Source organism: Equus quagga, chromosome 1, assembly GCF_021613505.1.
Source record: "Equus quagga isolate Etosha38 chromosome 1, UCLA_HA_Equagga_1.0, whole genome shotgun sequence".
Classification (NCBI taxonomy): Eukaryota; Metazoa; Chordata; class Mammalia; order Perissodactyla; family Equidae; genus Equus; species Equus quagga.
Genome location: NC_060267.1, coordinates 168597006 through 168620037, shown reverse-complemented (window position 1 = coordinate 168620037; position 23032 = coordinate 168597006). Strand labels below are relative to the sequence as shown.

Genomic DNA, 23032 nt, shown 5'->3' with positions numbered 1-23032 from the left:
CCGGTCCCTCTGCCGAAATCTCCCACACTGGCCTGTCATCTCCTCCCCACAGGCACCCTCAGGGCCGGAGACGTAGGTGAGTGAGCTGCAGACCTATACGGTGACATTTCCTGCTGCTCCACTGAGGGTTTAAGGGGAGGCAATGCAGCCCGTCCCTAGTTCCTGTGTCCCTAGGTTGAAAACTGAGAAAATGGACGGAGCAGGGCTGTACCTTGGCGCCGCCTGTTAAAAGCACTATTGCCCCATGATGAGGATCACTGCTACTGCGGGAGCTGAGGCCCCGAGCCAGTGGAAAGCCACTGGGCTGAGTGTTTTCACGTTGGTGTAGAAACCTCTCCCATCACATGCGCACACACAGCTGCACCAACATCAAAACTCCATGGAAACAAGTAAGCAAAAAAGGACTTTTACCCCAACCCGGGACTGGGCTGTACCTATTTGCGTCACTTCCACCCTCCAGGGACTTGAAGGAGAGGAGTGTGTACTGCTGACTTATTCCTGCATGGGGGCCAGGCAGCTGTCTCCCTGGATCCCTGGTCAACTGAATGTCAGACAGTGCTGGGATGGCATGAGCTTTCCCCCATCTTCTCAGCTTGTGACATGTACCTTTCTTAGTGGGAAAAAAGCTGCAGCCTAACACTGTTTGCATATGGAAATTTGCATGTTTATCAGTCCAGGGCCAATTAAGGGCTCACCCGGTAGTTAAAGTGACACCTGGAAAGCCAGCAATGAAGCAAGGCACGCCTGGAACTTAGATTGCTCACCAGCGAGGAAGGGTGTGAGTGTTGCCAGGAAAGGTGGGAAAGCAGAAGCCAAACTCTCATTGGCAGAGGCCAGCTGGAGAGCCGGCTTACCTCGCTTGATTGGTTTCCCAGCCTCTAAGAGGAGGAAAACACAGCGGTCCCTTCCTACCTGGCAGGGGTGTTGCCCACAACATCTGGATGTAGGCCCAGGGTGACAAGGTGGCAAGTGGCCATGCAGCCCTAGTTTGAAGCTGCAGCCCTGGCTCAGGTCTGCCTCTTCCCCATGACACAGAAAATGGACATTCTAGACGTTTCACACCACCCCGGCAGTTCATCAAACGTCAGGGCCAGGGCTCTGTACTCGGGTGGGGTGTGAGGGTGCCTGAGGTGATAACGACTAAAGTTAGACGCAAGAGAAGCCCCACTGATGAACCTTTCATTTTACAAACATTAACTGAACCCAGGCCTTACCCCCAAGAGACTCTACTGTCCACTGGGGGATGCAGACACCCAGCCTGGCCAGAATAATGCAGCATGATAAGTGACAGGATAGAGGCAGGCCCAGGGTGCAGTGGGAGGACTGAGGAGCGTCCTGGCCTGGGGCAGAATATGGGCAGGATGGGTCTTCTGGAAGCGGCGTTCTCCAGTGAAGTCCTGGAAGAGCTGGGGCTGGCCAGGGGAGGTGGGGGCAGGAGGTAGGCTCTACCGGAAGAGGGAGCTCTCCTTCTTGCCTCTGCTTAGAGTCCTCTTCAGCACTCCGAGGCAAGCATGTCATTGTGCTGATTTGTTGCTGAAGAGTCTCCCTGGATTTTGCTGGTCATGTGGTTAGATTGGCTAGCCTGGAAACATTGAGGTCTGAAGATGAATGGAAGTGTAATGCCCACTGGGCCCAGGCGGGGGTCTGGTTTCAGAGATGAATTTGCCCCAGAAATTCACCCCTTTCCCATGGAGTTACTTCAAGCCCAAGTCCTCTTCACTGCTGTGTAGAGTGTCATCTCACTCCCCACAACCCTGCGTGTCCAGTGTGTGCAACAGAACTGGGCAGGGAGAGCCAGCTCCTCTCTGCTGTTAACACTCCTGTACACTTAGGTGAATGGCTGACCCCCTCTGAGCCTCACTCCATCCTTGGGCTTAAAATCAATAGAAGGCTACCAGGCCCTACCTATCCCATATTAAGAAAAGTGAGTGGAGATAATAAACTCTTTGAAAAACTATACCTTTCGAAAATATCGTTATATAGAGTAATGTTTCTTAAATGTGACTGTGCTCCAGAATCGCCTGTTGGTGGGAGGAGAGTTTGTTTAAAATGCATTTTCCTCAGCCCACTCACAGATTCTGAGTCAGGAGGTCTCAAGTGGGGCCCAGGAATCGGCAGTTTAAAAATTGTCCTAAGGAATCCTGATGCCATCGCTCTTTGGACCGTGCTTTGACAAGAACCGATACAGACGACAAGACATCTGTTCTCAGTAAGTCCACCTAGGATGGACTCTCCCTCTGTCAAGATTTAGGCAAATCTCGTGAGATTTTTTTATCTTCTGCCCCTGAAGGAAGCACGTAGGGCCTGGGGCTGAGAGGGAGGCCCCTCCATTGTGCAGGATCGGGAAATGTGCAGTAAGCCAGGGTGGACCCTCTGGAGTCCCACGAAGTGGACGTACGGCAGTGAGCACAGAAGGGGGCCACACAACAGAAGGCTGCCACTTTGTCCTCCTCTTCTTTCTCCTCCTCCTGTCACAGAAATCGGACACTCATGAAGCAGACCAAAAACAAACAAACACCACCCAATTTGAAACGTCTCAGCCAGAATCTGAACCGAATCCCCAAGGGTCAAGTTCCAATGTCTGGCCCTTGAGCGGTGTCAGCAATGGTCTTCACCAAACCCAGTGCGTAGGCCCTTGACCCACAGCAAATGCTAAGAATCGTCAGAACAGGACCCTGAGCCATCGGCAGCGGCACACACCAGTGATTTCCAAGCTCTTGTGGTCTGCACCTCAGCCTCCAAACATGTTTTTGCTTGCACCTCTGACATGCTATATGGTTGTGCTTCCATCACCAGCTACTACTGATGTCAAGGCACGGCTGTTTTTGATATTATAGCAAGGTTCATCATAAATGATAGTAGATATGATTTCAAATAGTTCTGACAGGTTTGAATTTGGGAGACTGATGTCTTGTCAGATCTGTTTAGACTGTCATTGTTGTTATGTCATAATGCAGCCGAGAGCTCATACAAGGAGTGGAAGTGACAGCTCAGTCATTTCTCTTTCTCTGGTTCACTTGTGCAGGTACTGTTCGTATTATCTTCAAACCTTGGTTTCTTCGTAGGAATCCTTAAAAGCTACTCGTCCGGCCATAAGGATTACTTTAATTAAATATGCAAGATGCTCCATAAGTTCACCCCACCAGGAACACGTAAATGGTGCTGGGTCCTGTCACAGCGCCCCCTGCTCTTCTCTCAGAATGCCTCAGGGCTTTGCTGACCCAGGGCTATTTGACAGGACCCAGTGAGGGAGCCTGCACCAATTGGAATATCAAATATTAATGAAGCTACATTCTTATTTTTAGATTAAAAATATAAATACATAAAAAGAAGTTCTAGTATTTACTTCCTGGACTTCCAACAGATCATCTTGCATCCCCCAATTTGGAGACGACTAACCTAACTGCAGTCTCCCACCTCAGGGGCCCACATCTCTGAAAGCCAACCTCCCCCTCTCAGGAAGGGGACCCAGCAGTTAGACATGCCCCAGAAAGCCAGGTGGGCAGGCCCTACAACCACAAGAAATTCTGACACCGCAGAAGAATCATGTGCTCCAGTTCAGACTTCTACTTTGGCATCTGCAATTGCCAGCCTCGCCACACTCCCTTTTGTCCGGTTGGGGGAAAGCCAGGCTGAAGACTGTGCTGAGGGCTGTGGTAAGGTGGGGCGGGCCCCGTACGGTTTAGGGGACTCCCTTGGGCTCACAAGTCCCAGCTTGGACTACATTCTGGAGGTCTGTGGGGGACAGCAGCCAGGGTCCTGGCCCGAAGCACGGGGAAACAGCGGCCCCTGGTGGTCAGGATACACAGTGCCTCAGAACCTGCGTTTCCCTCCTGTTATATTTATTTGCTGAACCCTCACTTTGATCTTCAAGTGTTGTGGCATGGTTGTTTGCACAGACATGGGCAGGAAAGACGTGGGTTCCCACCTGGGATCAGCTGTGTATCCTGGGCACGTTAACTTCTGTGAGTCTTAGTGTCCTCAGTATTAAAATAGGATTGCCAGGGGGCTGGCCCCGTGGCCAAGTGGTTAAGTTCGCGCACTCCGGGGCAGGCGGCCCAGTGTTTCGTTCCTTCGAATCGCGGGCACGGACATGACACCGCGCATCAAACCACGCTGAGGCAGCGTCCCACATGCCACAACTAGAAGGACCCACAGTGAAGAATATACAACCATGTACCAGGGGGCTTTGGGGAGAAAAAAGGAAAAAAATTTTAAAAATCTTTAAAAAAAAAAAAAAAAAAAGGATTGCCAGACCTACTTCTTAGAGCTGCTGCTTGGAGTAAATGAGATGCTGAATGAAAAGCAGTAACGGTTCCTAGCACACAGGAAGGACTCGTGCTATGACGGTGGTCCTGATGCTTGATGTCGATGCCTCCAGACATCTAAAAGCACCTGGAAAATATCTCTAGGCACAGCCCTGGAGGGACAGGGGGAAATCCTGGACAGGAACTCTTGTGTTTCCATGTCCTGGACGGGTTTGGTAAGCATGAGCCTGTGCGTGTGTGTGTGCAGGTGTGTATGTAAGTGCACAAGCCTAATCGTAGCAGAAAGCAGAGAGCTCCAGAAGATGCTCAGTGCACATCCCAGAGGGGAGCAGTGGTGACAAAGGGGAAGCCAGTGTCACCTATTTCTCTAATCACACTGTAGAGCTAAACTCTGAGTGAGGATAGGAGTTTATTAAATCAAATAGCAATTACTTATTGATCACCTACTATGTGCTGGGCAGGGCTAACAAAATTGAAAAAACACCTATCACAAAACACTTTCAAACAGAGATCAGTGCTAAACAGCAGCTGGTTCTGACCCAGTGGGGATGGCGGGGGGCCAGTCTAGACTGGTGGTCTGGGGACCAATTCCCTGCAGCCACCAGGACAGAATAATTGGAAGCACACAAAGCCAGGCCCAGGCAGAGTAAGGATTCCTCTGCTCAGATGGCCTGCCAGAGGTGCGTCGCCACTCAGATCTTTGGAGTATGATTGGGCCCGCACAGTCCAGAAGAAGCCAGGAAAAGGTATGAGTACACTCTCTTGAGCTCTCCTGCCCCAACACTGCGTCTCCGTCCGACTGAAATTCAGTCTGTTACAAACTAGTAACCTCTGAGTGTTCCCCAGCTTTCTCCTCGCCACCCTCAGGGGATGGAGACCTTGCCTGGGTTTGGTGATGGTGAAGGAAGGAGGAGCTGGTGGCCCAGAAGAGGTACACAGGATCTGCCAACCCCTGATAGGACCCTTATGGGACTCCTGTTCCTTCCACAGTCCAGAAGAATTTACACATTTGCTCAGAAAAGATAAAAATGCGTCGACCATTTGTTGCTGTGCTCCCCATTCTGCCCCTAAATGAGAAACCTCTGACTTATGGATACCATCCTAACAGCCTTGTGAGGCATCCTGAGTTCATACTACTTATTACTTCTATTACGTCAAAAGCCTACTATGTGCTGGGCACAGTTAACAAAATTAGGGGGAGGGAAAGATGGGTGCTGGGGTCAGGGAAGGGCTCCTGCCCCAGTTGAAGCTTCCCCCTTTCATGACTTGGGCTTTTTTTCTCTCCCATCCGCCCCACCACATTTGCCCCACTAGAGGCATTGAGGGCCTGCCTTTGGCCCACTTCTGCCTCCACCAAACATGAGCCATCACATACTCCGTCTGCCCCCAGTACCACTGTTCAAGATAAAGGCAAGATTGTTGATCCTTCGATGTTTCTACTTTCTTGCTGGCTTGAAAAGCAACACTGCTACCCTATCACAACGCTCCTGCGAAGGTCTAGCAGGGCTGTGCGGCTTGGGGGTGGGCTGGGGCAGCAGGAGAGGCTGGGAACCACCCACCATGGAAAACGTCATTTCTATGGAGACGTTCTGAGGTCAGACAACTGATTCTAAAGCTCCGGTTCCCAGCATCTGTTTTCCCTTTCCAGGCCCCCAGCATTTTCTTGCCTCTCGTCTCTCCCTGACACCCCGATCCTGTCTTTTTTGATTCTGTCCTCAAACCTCGAGAAGGGCAGAAACAAAGGAAGGAGGCAATCCATGGGAAAGGGCTGTTCTAAACTCAGAAGTCTTTCACAATTTCTTTTGAAGGGTTTAGAAGGCTTTAGTTAAAGGTGCGTATAAAACTAAGCAAAACAATTTTAAGGTAATTATTAACTCCAGGAAAAAGAAAAAAAGACCCAGGAAACATAACCATAATGAACTCCTTGACTCAGCCACAAACAACACTCACATATTTATCTCCAAAAAAGTAACTAATAATTCAACAAAAAGTTGGGACACAACCATCGCGGCAGAATGGAGGGAATGGCAGTGGGACATGGAAGCGGAGTTAGTGCTAAATCTTCATCTTCCGTAATAAGAAGTTAAAAGATAATGTCTAGAGTTGAGAAACACAGAAGTACATACCAGAACAAAATAGCTAAGAAGTTTAGGAAAGGATATCAGGAATAAGAAACGGCAGGGCAGTGCCATCTGTAAACTGTCTAAACCATACTTTATTTATAAAATAACTCTATGCACTACTTTGATTTTTTTAAAAATAATAATCTAAATGTTTTTTAAAAGTAAGCTGGATGCTGGAGAGATAGTGTTGAAAAATATTTCCATTAAGGCAGAGTGAAAAGACCAACAGATGGAAAATATGAGGTAAAAATAAAATGACACAAGGACAAATCTGGATACCTGGATGCATGGAAAAGGGCAGAGAAGATAGCAGGGAGCAGACAACTGAGGAAGGGACCAAAGGACACTTTCCTGAGGCAAAGAGAGACACGGGCCATCCGAGAAAGGATCCATTGGAGCCAAGAACGTGAATGTGGAGTTAGGAAAAAGAAATTCAGATGGCTAATAACAAAGGAATCAAAACTAAGCTAAGTCGTACTTTGAGCTAAAGAGATACACATGGAAATATCAATGTTTTCACCTAGAAAGTTTGATAATACCCAGTGTTTTGTTGGTTTTTTTTTTTTTGAGGAAGATTAGCCCTGAGCTAACATCTGTCACCAATCCTCCTCTCTTTTTGCTGAGGAAGACTGGCCCTGAGCTAACATCCATGCCCACCTTCCTCTACTTTATATGTGGGACGCCCACCACAGCATGGCTTGCCAGGCGGTGCCATGTCCACACTCAGGATCCAAACCAGCGAACCCCGGGCCGCCGAAAGGGAATGTGCGCACTTAACCGCTCCACCACTGGGCCGGCCCCTATAATACCCAGTATTAATAAGTAAGTGGAGAATGAGACATTCTGATATCTGTTATTGAGAACGCAATGGTGCAACCTTTTTGCAGGGCAAATTGGCAAAAAATGATCAAAATTTCAAATGTCCTTACTCATTATTCCAGCAATGCCACTACTAGGAATTTATCCCTTGCATATGCTCATTAAAGTATGTCAAGATATCTATAGTCATTCAAAAGTGCTAACTGCTGTACAGTTTTTAGGGACATAAAACGTGAAAGGATCTAAATGTCCATCGACGAGGTACTGGTTAGATCCATGATGACATAGCCACGGGGTGGAATGAGGGCAAGCTGACTGTGTTAAGTGTATGAGGTGTGTACTTTTTAGAAAGTGAACACTATATGCCAGTATAAACATTTTTTCCGGGGTGGATGGATACCCAACGAACCAGTGAAGATGGTGGCCTGTGGGGAGGGGACTGCAGGTGAGCACTGAGGACAGCTGCACCTTGCATTTTTATACTGTGCAGAACTGCTTCACTCTTCATGATATTGTATTTGCACTTGAAAAAATGTTGACTGGAGTTGTCTGGGTGGTGGTATTATGGCTATTTTTGTTTCCCTCCTAATACATTTTGGTATTAAACCAAATAAATGTTTTGTTTTGGTTTTGTGTTGTTTGAAGGGACCCACGGAGGGCCAATAAAGATGAGTAAAGAAATATCACACTTAAATGCACTTGGGTAAAATTTCAGAATTAAAGCGTAAAGAGAAAATCCTATAAACTTCCAGAAAGAAAAAACAGGTTACAGACGAAGAAATGAGATTCAACCTGACACCAGATTTTGTATCAGAGTTTGCAGGAAAATTAATTTGAATCTGGAATTCCATAGCCAGCCAAATTACTACCCAAAGTAAAGACAAAAGAAAGACATTTTCTGAAATTCAGGGAGTCAGAAAATTTACCATTCAAGCACTGCATATGAAGAAATTATTCAAGATTTCCCACTAAAACAAAATAATTCAAAAAATATTGTGAGATTTGGTTTTTTAAATGGAAGCTGAGTGTAAGAAGAAATACAAACATAGAACAAGAATGAGCCCACACTAGTTTGTACTTTGATGCCTGGAACATTCTCTTTTGACCTCCAGACGTTTAGTAATCTAAGATTGTTTTCTTCTTAAGAGCTCCAGTCACACTTCTTGGCTCTGCAGCGAATAATATTTACGCAATTATAACATCGTAATTATATGTCACAATAATGTTATTTATACGGGGTTTAATATCTTAGACTCAATCTGTTGACAAAACATGTAATGAAACGAACAGAGCAGAATGTAAATATTATAACCTTGACAGAATAAAGGCGAAAATAGTGCTGAAAGCCAGGGAGCTAAATTCTCTAAATTCCTTTAGCTGCAATTAGTATGTCAAAAGCTAAGCCTGGTTGATTAGAGTTTAGGGGCCTATTAAATGCAAAATTCGGGCAAGAGCCCAGTCCAGATGTAAAGGAAGTGGCTCCAGCAATGCACTGGAGCTGTCTCTAACTGCTCCTTCCAGCCGATCGTCCTCATCTCTTCCCAGCTCTCACTGGCATCATGTTGCTACTTTGAAATTAGCCATAGTAGGAATATTTACACCACAGATATGGGCAAACACTATACATGAGGGCTTTTTTCCTCCCAGAGAGCCTCTTGTTAAATATTTACCAGCATACCAGTGGAAAGCCTGACCCTTCTGGCCTGAAGGAGTGTAAGAGGAAAAAGAGAATGAAGGTGGTAAAAGCAGGTGGTGGCACCCACAGGATTAGAGGGGTTGTGGGGGAACTAGTGACATTCTTAAAGATGGTGAAATCTTCTAAGATAGGAGTCAGCAAACTTTTCCTTAAAGGGACAAATAGTAACTCTCTTGAAACTATTCAACTTTGCTATTGCAACTCAAAAGCAGCCATAGACAATACCTAAATGAATGCGTGTGGCTGTGTTCCAATAAAAGTTATTTACAAGACAGGTGGCCAGCACATGGGCCATATTGTTTGCCAAGCTCTGGTCTAAGACAAACCCCACAGGAGGGCCTTCAGACACGGCACAGAAAATGGCTCAGCAGCCACAGCTGGAGTTAACTGGATAGCTGGATATTTGAGCCAGAGGCCCCATCTCTGACTCCTCACGGCCCCCAGTGGCTTGCAGAGGATCCAGAAGTTCCTGTGTCCCAGGCAAAGGGACACCAAGGGGCTATATGAGATAGGATTAGGTGTGGCTTTATAGTAGCTTTAAAACACATAATTTAAACAGAATTGAAAGCCCAGAAATAAAACCACACATCTATGGACAGCTAATCTTCGACAAAGGAACTGAGGGCATACAATGGAGAAAAGAAAATCTCTTCAACAAATGGTGCTGGGCAAACTGGAAAGACACATGTAAAAGAATGAAAATTGACCATTCTTTTTCACCATTCACAAAAATAAACTCAAAATGGATCAAAGACCTAAAGATTAGGCCTGAAACAATAAGTCTTCTAGAAGAGAATATAGGCAGTACACTCTTTGACATCAGTTTCAAAAGAATCTTTTCGGACACCATAACTCCTCAGACGAGGGAAACAATAGAAAGAATAAACAATTGGGACTTCATTAGACTAAAGAGCTTCTTCAAGGCAAGGGAAAACAGGATTGAAACAAAAAAACAACCCACTAATTGGGAAAAAATATTTACAAGTTATTTATCCGAGAAAGGGTTAATCTCCATAATATATAAAGAACTCACACAGCTCAACAACAAAAAATCAAACAACCTGATCAAAAAATGGGCAGGGGACGTGAATAGACATTTCTCCAAAGAAGATATACAGATGGCCAATAGACACATGGAAAGATGCTCATCATCACTAATCATCAGGGAAATGCAAATCAAAACTACACTAAGACACCACCTTACACCTGTTAGAATGGCAAAAATATCCAAAACCAAAAGTGACAAATGTTGGAGAGGTTGTGGAGAAAAAGGAACCCTCATACACTGTTGATGGGAATGCAAACTGGTGCAGCCACTATGGAAAACAGTATGCAGATTTCTCAAAAAGTTAAAAATAGAAACACCTTATGACCCAGCCATCCCACTACTGGGTATCTATCCAAAGAACCTGAAATCAGCAATTCCAAAAGTCCCATGCACCCCTATGTTCATCACAGCATTATTTACAATAGCCAAGACGTGGAAGCAACCTAAGCGCCCAGCAACTGATGACTGGATAAAGAAGATATGGTATATATATATACAATGGAATACTACTCAGGCATAAAAAAGGACAAAATCGTCCCATTCACAACAACATGGATGGACCTTGAGGGTATTATGTTAAGTGAAATAAGCCAGACAGAGAAAGATGAACTCAGTTTGACTCCACTCATAGGTGGAAGTTAACATATAGAGAAAGAGAACTGATTGGTGGTTACCAGGGGAAAGGGGGTTGGGGGGAGGGCACAAAGGATGAAGTGGTGCACCTATAACATGACTAACAATAATGTACAACTGAAATTTCACAAGGTTGTAAACTATCATAATCTTAATTTTAAAAAAAACACATAATTTAACAGCAGCTTAGAACACACAGGCAGATTTATTCTCTCATGTAACAGCCTGGAGGTTGGCTATGCAGTGCTGGTAAAGTGTGAGAGACCCAGGTCCATCCAACCTTTCCTTTCTGCCCTTCCTAGCTGTGGCCCTCATCCATATGGTCCAAGGGGACTGCTGAAGCTGCGTCATTAAATCCACCGCATCCAGCAGGCCGGGAGAAGAAAGCAGAAGTGGGCAGCCCTCCCCACCTCATCTTCATGGATATGCAGCCTGTACGGTTGTGTAACATCCCGTGCTCAGAAGAGCCCAAACTTGGTTTTATGGTGGACTGTCACCATCTTGAAATTCTTAACAGTGTTATCTTTGAACTTGTATTTTGTAAATGAAGTCCGATGGGACAATGGAGTATGTACAAGAGCAGAAGAGATACGTGCAATATGCATTTGTCATCAGTTCTTGTAAACATCCTTCTAATACAACGCAGGTAGTGCCTGCTATGCAGCTTCCGTAACATGCTTACCTTGTTATCCAAGGTTACCTTGTTACCTTGGATCCACACTCAGAAGAGCCTCCATACAAGTATTTAAGGCTCTGCTATTTCTGTTTGGAATTTTCGATGAATTTTATCTTTGAACTTGTTTTTGTAAGTGCAGTCCAATAGAACAATGTAGGATGTGCAGTACCAGTGTCTTCCATTCCTTTCCACCCCATTTGCATGTGCATACAGTGTTTGCAATGTGCTGGGAGCACAGAATTCCAGTGGAACCACAATGTGTGGCGTTTTAGCAAGACCCAGAGTGAGTACAAGGTGAGCATGTTATGTCCGTGACTGAGTAAGCGGGAGCTGACAGCCCTGAGAGACCACACTTTCCATTCGAACCAGAACTTGCTTCAAATGCAGAAAGAAGGCAGTGGCATTCTAAGAAACACAAACCACCAAGGAACCCAATCCTAACCTTTCTTTCTTGTGTTACTTCCCTGTTTTAGTCAATTACTTACTTTGAAAATGATGACAGATGAAAAATAGGGCAACACATAGTTCCTTTTACGTTCAGTCCTTCTGTAATGATCAGTAAGGTGAAGGTGGAGCATGTGGGTACAATGTGAGCATTTAAGAATTAAAATTAAAACAATTAAAACATTGGTTTTACACAATGTTTCCAAAGTTTGGTATGAGTAAAATATAAATGCATGCGTGATCTGTGAAATATAAATTGTATAATTTCCGTGATTTTGCATATGAGTTAAATGCTCAAATTCTAAATTTAAAACTGGCATTGCACAATATAAAGATGGATGGTGATAGTATAGATGGTCATAGTAATAGCATAAAATTTTAATTTTTCTTTACTTAAAACAACATTAAATAGCAAATAAAAAGTGCCATTACAAATCAAGAGAGAGACCACAGAAGAAAGGGACAACTTTCATATTTCAGTAGGGGTAGTAGTACTTTTTCCTTGCTTTTTGAACAAGGGGGCAATGCATTTTCATTTTGCATTGGATCCTGCAATTTATGTAGCTGGCCCTGGCAGCACGTCACCCCAGGATGCCAAAGGGCACCAGTCTCACCAGTCTCATCTCTCAAGTTAACTGCCAGGAGTCGACGCCCCTCTCCTCAGAGAGAGCAGTAGGGGTCCGGAGGACACAGGTATATTGAGATACCCCCCCACTGCTTCAGTGGATACAGTAAGGGCCCTCATTTACCCAGATATCCAGATGTCATCTTGGGGAGAGGAAGGGAGTAGGACAGAGCTCAGAAAGACAGCGAGTTTTCCAAGAGTCTATGGAAACCAGCCACACGAGGGAGTTCAAGTCCAAATAGACTGAATACTCAGACTGAAAGGAGATTGTTCAATGTGAAGAGATGGGTCTATGGTTAGAAGGCAAGCCTAGGCTTCCCCACTACGCAACGGGGTGGGACTCCTAAGGAAGAACCCAATCTCCTTTGCAGATCTGGATGGGGTGTGCTCTTTGTAAGCCTGCTACCCTGGATCCAAGGCACTTTCTGTCTGAAACATCTCCTTCCTGCTTCCTCTTCCCTCCCTCCATCCCCTAGGACTGTTACCCTTAGTCACCTGGCTAACTTCTCACCTTTCTACACTCAGCTCTGGTATCTCCTTCCCCAGGTAGCCCTCCCTGACGCCCTGCCCTGGCTCTCCCCTCCTCTGGGCCCTTGTTGCCACCTGAAACCCCTGGTTTCAGAGCAGCAGTTTGAGACAGGAGGCATGGCGCTTGCGATGCTCTGCCTTCTCATTTCAGCTCATGTGCTGTAAACAAGTGTCCATTTTTCAGTCTGTTTGGTGCCATGTTTTTCAGTTTTGTGCTTTTTGTCAGTGATTTTACTGTTTGAAATGGCCCACAAACCTCGTGCTGAAGTGCTGTCTAGCATTCCTAAGCACAAGAAGGCTGCGATGTGCCTTATGGGGAAAATCCATGTGCTGGATGAGCGCTGTTCAGACGTGAGTTCGTTACAGCGCTGTTGGCTATAGTGAATCAACGATATATATTAAATAAGATGTCTTTAAACAGAAACACACACAAAGTAAGGTTATATATGTATTGATTGGTTGATGAAAACATTGTGACCAGAGGCTCGCCAAAACCTAACCCTGTATTTCCTTTGGGAGGAACAGTTCAGTATCTGCTAATTCAGTGTTTGTGGTGACTTTATAGAAGAGTGTTACCATGAACAATAAGAATCAACTGTTTACATATGTGTGTATTTCTTGCACAAATCATAGTATACAGTACACGCTGTTCTGTACCTCATATTTTTAAACAATATTTTAGAGATCATCCTATTAGTGTATATTCCTTCTTGTGAACAGATGCCTGGTATTCCCCATATGGATGTATCCTAATTGATCTAACTAGTCCTCTAGTGACAGACATTTGGGTTTTGTCTTTTCAAAATGCAAATCTGATCATGTCACAGCCCTGCTTAAAGTGCTTCCATGGCATCTCCCGGTTCTTGGGATAAAAATTAAAGTGCTTAACCATGACCCACCAGACACTCCCATGCAGTGTCCTTGCCTCTGCATGTCTTCTCCCCTCCAGCCTACTCCCTCCACCACCCCCCCCACCCACTTCCCCGGTGTTATCCACACTCCCTCCTGCCGCTGCACAAGCTTTCCTCACGGGACATCTTCCCCATCCCTCACTCTTGAGCTGATTTACTCTCCTCTTCCTTCAGACCTCAACTTCACAGTTCAGTTTGTGTTCACCAAGGTCTCCTTGGGCCTAGCATAGAACGTGGCGTATAGAAGAGTCTCAATACACTTTTGTCGACCAGTTGAAGGAATGAGGCAGCAGGCGGGCACGGGGGGAAGCCAGCTGGTAAGGATTACATTTATGTGGATCTCTTTTGACTTGATCTTAAACTCTTAGTGGAATAAAAACTGTGCAGCTGCCCTGTCTTCTCTCGAGCTCTCAGTTCATTGACAATGAAGTGATTTCTGTTGAACTGGACAGGTGATGAAGATGGGAAATCAGTGAGCCCTGCAAGGTGACCCTGGGGAGGTTGCTCCCTTTCTGCGCCAGCTCCTTATCATGAAAAGAGGATGACAAGGTCTGGATCTGGCTTGTTGTGAGTAACACACCTGGCACTTAGCACCTGTACAGGGCTTTCTTCCTTCCCTCCAACTGCAACAATCTCCAAGAGGTTGACCCTGTCCTCTAAGAATATCCTCAGCACATTGGCTCAGAACAAAAGATCTGAATACAAAGATCAGTACAAGTCACCATTGCCCACAGCCTCTCTCCTACTCGTCCTCCAGTCAGGAGACGTCTTCCGGCACCAAGCTGATGGGAAGGAGCCAGAAAGGAAGTGTCAGAGCCAAAGTGTTCTCCCACCTGTCCAGGGCTGGTCACCATGTCCCTGAGCAGGGAGGGGTGGAGCTCTTTCTGGGCTGTCACCTGATCTGTGGCTCCTTTCTACCTTTGGGTAAGTGATTCTATTCTCATGGATTCTCTAAAACTATAGGAAACCTGTGGTAAAACCCACATCCTTCCCATACGTCCAAAAGGCCCCCATCCACATCCTCTTAATGACCACCACCCCTTTTCCTCTGTTTTTGGTTGCAAAATGAATCAAAGTAGCTCACGTAAAATACCTAACAGAAAAAGAAAGAGACAGAGAGAAAATACACAGGGACTCCATATGCCCAGAATCCAGCCAATTACTTCTCACCACCTACCTTCCACCTCCCTGGTCTGAACCACCCTCCCTCTCACCTGGTTTATTTCATCACCCCTAGCTGAGCCTCCTGCTTTCATCTCCATCCCCTAAATCTTCCTCCATGCATGCGGTTGCCAGATAAAATACAGGACACTGAGTTCAATTTGCATTTCAGATAAACAACAAATAAATTTTAGTATAAATATGTCACAAATATTATATGGGATATACTTCTACTAAAAAAACTATTCATTTATCTGAAATGTAAATTTAACTGGACACCATGAAGTTTTATTTGCTGAATCTGGCAACCAACCCTATCCATGTAGCAACTAGCGTCATCCTTTTAAAATGTAAACTAGCTCATAACATCCCTCTGCTCAAAATCCACCAACAGCTTCCCATCTCGGAGCAACGTCCTTACCATGATCTGCCTTCCCCAGTACTTCCCGGATCTCATCTCCTAACCCTCTTCCTCGGCCGCTCAGTCCAGCCACACTGGCTTCCTCGTTGTGCTTTGCGCTCTTCCCAGATAGCCACATTGTCAGCTCCTTCACCTTCTTTAGGTTTTTGCTCAGATGATATTACTTTCTCGTGAGACCTTCTCTGACCACCCCTTTTAAATAAAATTGCAGCCATGTGACCTTCTATCACCTCTCTCTGCTTCTTCCCCATCACGTGTCATCTTCTACATATCACGTTACACATACTTAACGATTCACTCTTTGTCTCCCCCCTAAAATGTATGATCCATGAGGGCAGGTACTGCACGTTGCTCAGGCTGAATATCCAGCACCAGAACCCTGCCTGGTACATAGTAGACACCCAGTAAATATTTATTGAGCCAATAATGAAACCCAAGGGCAATAAGTAGAGCCAGCAAAGTCTGGAAACAAGGGTTTGGTTTAGTTTTTCTTTCTAGCAGCCCTGCTCTAATCTTTCTCCACTTACTCATCTTGCTCAAGACCTTCCCACGTCTCACCAGGACTTTTCAGGGGCACCATCAAAAGAGTGGGATAATCTGATTGGCTCAGCTCACCCTCCCTTATTCCCTTCTTGCCTCCCTTCCTATCTCTCTTTGCCACTTACATTTTTAATTTTTTTTGTAAACGAGTAATATTTCTAAAAATGTGCTTTATTTTCTTAGTATGCCAAGTATGAAGAGGAGTGTTTTGGGGGTTCTGACAGCCAAGAGCAAATGCCACTAAACATCTTCCTTGTGTCCTTTCCAGGTTCAGGCTCCCTGCAGAGAATCACCAGTTCTCTAGTCTGTATTAGCCAGGAGAGGATAGGCTTTATTTGACAGCAAACAGCCCCAAAATCTGACACTTAAAACAGAAATTTACTTCTTGCTCGTGATACATTTCCAAAATGAATTGGCAGGGGTTCTGCGGTACCCAGTCTCAAATACCTAGACTGATGGAGGCCCTCCTGAATTGTAGCTGGGTCATCTGGGCACCCTCTTCAGAGCAGGGAAAGAGATAGATAGAGGAATACACCTGGATCTCAAATGCATCAGCCCAGAAGTGAGGACCAGCACTTCCACTCACAGCCCTTTGTCCAGAATTGATCACATGGCTCCACATAATTGCCAGAGGGCTAGGAAATGTGGGAGAGCATACAGACACTGGGTAAGAGGCAGCTGTCTCTTCCTACACAGTCTTGGGGAAGTAGGGGAGAGGCACAATGAGCGAGGGGTCTGTTCTGACATAGATGTTCATCCGCTCGTCCACGTCACCTCCCAATGCTCAGGGAACTCAGACGAGCCCTGACTATCCAAGACGGAGAGCTCAAATCTGAGCCAACGCTCAGCAGCTGAGCTGGGCTGATAGCAGTGAGGAAATAAGATGGCTTTCTGGGTAATACGGGCACCAATTGTGCCTTCTTCTTCATTTCCTGATCTCACATCTGCTATGGAAAACCATAACTGTACCTCTCATTTCTCCAGCACTGTCACTTTTCAAGGCTCTCTTCCTTCCATGTAGACTTCAAAAGAAGTAGGCAGAGATTATTACATTTTTACAGAGGAGAAGTCAGAGGCTCAGAAGGGTTAAGACTTGCCTGAGGTCACAGAGCTCATAAGAGGCCTCACTGGGGCTTCAGCAGCTCTGTTGGCTTCTACTTAGTATGGAGCTCATCGTCACATCATGCTTCCTTTGAAGGACTGGGCAGTGGGGAGGGGAGAAACACAACTGGTCCCCCACGGGTCTCTTCAGCCACACCACATACGTGGGAAACCATCATGCTGCCTCCTTGTTCTTCATAAACAGGTTAAGATACAAACGTTAGGTAAAAGTTAGCTTTGTTCAGGAAACAGAGAGCATGTTATCACGTGGGAAGTGGGGAACAAAGTACAATGGATTTTCAAAGCAGAAAGAGAAGAGAACCTTCCAGAAATAACACTGTTTCCAGGTCTACTAGTGAGCTAAGTTGTAGAGCTGAACAGGCTGCTTACAAAGAAGGCTGCCCTGGGTTTGAATCCCGGTTCTGCCACTAACTTGCTAGGTAACCTTGAGAGAGTGGCAACCTTACTGAATCAGCATGTCCACATTTGTAAAATGATCCTTTTAGCATCCACTTCATTAGAGACTTGTGTGGACATAGTGCACAAGGAGTTCATATGGTGCTCAGCACACAGCTGTCACTCTACGAAAGTCATCTGTTAGAACTGCTGGTTGGGTTGAGAGGAAGCCAGTGGGAGGCTACAGCTCAGAAAGAGGAGCAGGGGTTTCCTAACTGCCTCTCCTTTCTCTCCCTCTGCTGCCTTCCCTCACACTATTTTATTTGTAGCTATAAAGATGGTAGAGCAACAATTAAAAAAAAGAATTTAGGAGTAAAGAAGAAAAAAATGCAAAGAAACACTCAGAACCTCAGTATGGTAAGTGAAACATCTCGCTTTGTCCATACTTGTGAGTAAGTTTGCATCTTCTAAATATTGTGTTTTGAGACTTTTTCTATGTTGCCCTTTAGGGATAGGATGAGTTCTGCTTCATTATCAAACAACCCCTGAATCTCAGAGGCTTAATATACTAAAGGTTTATTCCTCATCTGGCCAGTGTTCCTGTGGACCTGAATGACTCTCGTGTAGCTGTCTGCCATGAGGTGACTTAGAGACGCAGGCTACTTAATCCTATGGCACCGCTATCTGGACACATGGTCTTCTCCTTGATTGTGACGGAGGATCGGGCATGGGCTCTTAAATGCTTGAGGCCAGAAGAGCATTTACCACTTCCTAGTCACGAGGCCATGTCTTAACTCAAGGCAGGGCGTGAGGAGGCCTGGGAACCGCAGCCTTCTGTGTGTCCAGGAAGAAGACAACTGAGACCACCTGTGAGCCATCTTTTCAAATGCATGTTTGCATGACTTTTCATTAATTGCACATTCCATAATTTAGGGTTAGACATTTAGATTGTTTCCAATTTTTCAATATTATCAATATAATTAGAACTTGCCAGTTTCACTATGTTTATAGTTGTGACCACACTGGCATTGAGACTGCCATATTGTCAGATCTGGGCCACCACCCACACAGGCAGTGCCTGAGCTCTCATCCTCACCCATCCAGATCAGCCCCAACTGTTTCCCAGAGTCCGCAGGCCAGGGATGACCACTCAAATTCTTCTACGCATTCAGGGATATACATTGAGTGCTTGCTGTATGCGAGGCACTATGCCTGACATACGTATTAGGACACAGCAGAAAATGAAACAGATGTAGTCCCCACCCTCACATACTCCATTCATGCTCTTATCCTCTGCCAAGACCACCTCTGCTGCCAGGAACCTTGTGGAACACTGCTGAGAACTCTGCACCTTGACAGTCTGCTGGCCTGTGGCAGAAGAGAGGACAGGAGAATGCTCCTCTCCTTGCCCTGCATGGCACTCGACCACTTAGGCCCTGAAGCTGCACTGAGTCTCACATAGCCCTTTGTCAATTATTCTCCTTCCACATCTCCCATTAAGTGTCAAAACCAGTGAGACAGCCAGTCCTATGGTGGTGGAGACTCAAACCCTCTCATCCCCCATGGTCTTCTAGAGAGGCTAGAGACCTCTTACTCATTCTTCAACCAAAATCCCAAAGCTGCCATGCATAGCTACTGATGCAAACACATACTTATGGAGAGGGGTGCCCCCTAATGCTGCCCACCAGAAACACTGCAAACTCAGGGCCAGGTCATCCAGATCTCCCTGAGTTGCCAGTAACACTCAGTGGACATCACCAAGAAGAGTGTCTTCCTTCTTTTAGATTATTTCCCTAGGATAAATTCCCAGATGTGGGATAACTGGGTCAAAGTATTAAAATATTTTTCATGGCTCTTGATTCAAGTTGACAAATTATTTTCCAAGATTTGCACGGTGCACGATCTATGGTAACATCAGCTCCTTGCACTGTCGTCAGGATTAGGAATTATTGTTTTAAATTTTGCCACTGTGATGGACAAAAATTATGCTTTTTCCTTGTTTTAATTTGCATTTCTGTGATTACCCCAGGCTTTAATCTTTTGCCACAGTTGGTTATAGCAATGTTTCCACTTGTATGATTAGTTAGCACAGATGTTGGTTTATTTATTTATTCAGGCCTTAATTTCTTAAGCCAATTTTTATAAGTTCTTTATGTAACAAGGACATTACTCTTCTGGCGTGGTAATTGCACCCTAGAGCCTCCACCCCACCAGCCCCATTCTGGTCTCTTTGCGTTTTTATTTTCATTATTTTATTTTCATTGTTTTTGTTGGAGTGCAGAAGTTTTAAATTTTTGTTTATTCAAATTTGTCAGTCTTGTCCTTTGTGGTTTCTTCTTTGTTTCTCTTTCTTTTTTGTTTTCACTTCAAAGCTTACAAATATATTTCCTGTCCAGAAATTTGATCAATATTTGATTTTATTTTCTTCTACTTTGTCTTCTATGATTTGGCTTTTTAATATTTAATTCTTTAATCCAAATGAACCTTACTTTAGAGCTCTACCATTTCTTTTTCCAACAAGTATGAAATGTAAGACTTCCTACAATTCCTTAAGCCAAATAAATAAATGAAAGTGAAGTTTGACCAAAAGTATCTCAGGGCACGTGAGTTCTGGGGATGGGCCTGGGAACAGGAATTTTCTTAAGCCTCCTCATCCCCATTCCCTTGCATTTCTGATGAATGAAAAGGGTTGGGAATGGCCCGTCTGGTCAACTGCTTTTCCATCAGAGCACCTTCAGAGGAACAGAATGAACTCCAATTGTTCAATTCCTTCTTTTTTTTTTGAGTTGAAAATCTACAGTGTTGAGGGTTGGTGAAGGGATGGAGGGTTAGGGTAGTGCTTGTTTCAGGATTCATGAGGCTTTCTTGTCTCAAGTTGTCTATAACAGTCAATGATTTGGGTTTGTATCACAGACTAATACTGTGATTTGCATTCTCAGGTCATTCAGGTCTCTAATTGAGAAGACTGTGTAGCTGCAACCCCCAGCAAACTCTTTTAAAGTGGGATGGGGTGGTGGATGAGCCTAACAAGTGTGGGGGAGGCCAGAGACTTCATTACAGAGAACAAAAATTTACGTTGATTGTTTGGGGTTTTTGTGTTTTTTGCATTTTTTTGTTTTAATTGAAGATGGAGAGAAGGGTTACTGTTCATATAATAGAGAATGCTCATATATCGTTCTAGTCACCAATCAAATTTTGCTGAAAAGTTGTTATGAGATATAGGGGTCAACAAAACCCAGAGTATCTAAGGAAACTCACTCTCTTTGCACCTGAGTTTCCCTAGTTGAAAAATAGGATCAGCTTGGGACCCTATCCCCCTAATTTTCGAGAATAAATCAAAAAGATTACATCACATAAAACCCTGGAGTCATGTATACTCATTTGAATATTTAAATTGCATTAAATTAATTACATTTCTGATCATATTTTTCACATGACTCTTCCTTTTAAAACGTTGTTGCTGAAAAACCCAAATGTCCAATAGTAGGGGACTGGGTACATCCATACAAAGGAACACTATGCATCTGTAAAAAGTCATCAGAAATACCAATATATTCTGCTATGAAGTGATTTTTGGAATATATTAAGTGGAAAAAGCAACGTTTGGAACAGTGTGTATAGTATGCTACCTTTGCTTTAAAAAAAGTGCAGGAGAAATATGACCATGTGTATATCTGATTATAGGATATTTTTTAAAAAGAAAAATAAGCCAAAAACTAAAAGGAACCAAGGCTCTTTGGAGAAATGGCTAGCGCAGGAAATGTACAAGATGAGCCTGGAATATCTTGTGACATCAGAAAACAAAGACTCTATGAAACTATTGGGATTGTGCCAAAAGGACACAACAGCCAACAGGAAGGGCTTCCCACTAACCAAAGATGAAACAATTTGGATATAAAAAACAAACAAACAAAAAATATCTAAGAAAATAATGACGTGTGTACTTGGTTGAAACACAATAAACATTAAAATCATGATTTCAAAATGATCTTAAAAGTAATTCATTGATCAGGTAAGTGGATGCTAGGTAACCAACTCATTATTTTGAAAAGTGGTAAAGGAAAGGAAAGAATAAAGAATTTATTTTGCCTCTCCTATACTAATTATATTTCAGAGTGTCTGAGTACTTGATTAAGATTTCCAGTTAATACATGCAAAGGAATGTGGTAGCCAGCCTCCAAAGTGGTCCCCATTGATCCCACCTCCTGGTATGCATACCCTGTGTAGTCCCCTCCCACATTGTCTCGGGTAGGTCAGTTTGACTAACAGCACACAGCAGAAATGATGGCATGTTGCTTCTGAGATTACATTATAAAAGACTTTGGCTTCCATCTTGTTCTCTCAATCCCTCTCTCTCTCTCTTTCTCTCTCATTACTCACTTTGGGGCAACTGCCATATTGTGAGAGACTCAAGTAGTCTACGGAGAAACTCACTAGGTGAGGAACTGAATTACCCAGTCAAGAACCAGTAGGAACTAAGGCCTGCCAACCGTGTGAGCGAGCTTGGAGGCAGATCCTCCAACTTCAAATGCCTGCAGCCCCAGTCAGCAGGTTGACTGCAATGTCATGAGAGACCCTGAACCAGAACCACCCAGCCACATCACTCTCAGAATCCTGGCCCACAGAAGCAATGAGGTAATAAATACTTTTTGTTTTAAGCTACTAAATTTTGGCATAATTTGCTAATCAGCATTAGATAACTAACACAAGGACTGATAATTAGAATACCACAGATTTGCACTGACTAATGAAATAATGGATGTGAGCAATGATCATCAATGACTGCTAAAACCATAGGTTGGATGATGTCCACCCCAACTTGGTGAGGGTGGATCTTCTTTACTCAGTCTACTGATTCAAATGCTGATCTTTTCTGGAGAGACTCTCACAGACAAACCCAGAAATAGTGTTTTACCAGTCATCTGGGCATCCTTAGCCCAGTCAAACTGATATATAAAATTAACCATCACAGGAACCCTATTTGGAAATAAATTCAAACAAACCATCTGTAAAAGGCTTTGTGAGACAATCAAGGAAAAGAGAACATGAACTAGATATAAAATGACATTAAGGAATTATTATTGATTTTATTGAGTGTGATAGTGGAATTGTGTTGTTCTGTTGTTGTTATTCTTATCTATAGAGATACATACTGAAGAATTTATGGATAAAATTAAACTATGTGATGCTGGACTTCCTTTGCTCACCATGAATTGTTTGCATTTTGATTTTTAAAAATATTGCACTAAAATATTAGTTATCTTGATTACTGAGTTTTCTGGCACTCCCTTAGGTTTTGTGCCCAAGGCAAGTTCTTCTCTAACCTCACCCTAGTCCTGGCCATGAAGAGACTGAATGTGAACAAGGCAGTCAAGAGGTAAATAACGCAGTTGCAGAAGGAGATGAATGCTCTAAAGGCAAGTGTGGCAGAGGGTCATAGGGAGTGAAGAGAGAGAGAGATTGGGAAAAAGTGTGTGTATGCATGTACGTGTGTGTGTCTATGTGTGTCTATGTGTGTGTGGATGGCATTAGATTGGGCAGTGGGAGAGAGTCAGGGACAAGCTTTCCAAGGAGATGGAATTGGGGAGAGGTGGAGGGATTTCAGGATATGTTTTCAGGATGGAAAAGATAGGACTTGCTAA

General features: G+C 44.3%; 1 protein-coding gene across 1 annotated transcript in view; it reads left to right on the top strand.

Annotated features, from left to right (window-relative positions):
* The first annotated feature begins 1361 nt into the window (after positions 1 to 1361).
* RYK (receptor like tyrosine kinase) overlaps positions 1362 to 23032 on the top strand; it is a 138341-nt gene continuing 116670 nt past the window's right edge. Inside the window, exon 1 of the mRNA XM_046641052.1 lies at positions 1362 to 1438. Within this exon, the coding sequence (XP_046497008.1) occupies positions 1362 to 1438 (77 nt within the window). The remainder of the gene's footprint in view (positions 1439 to 23032) is intronic.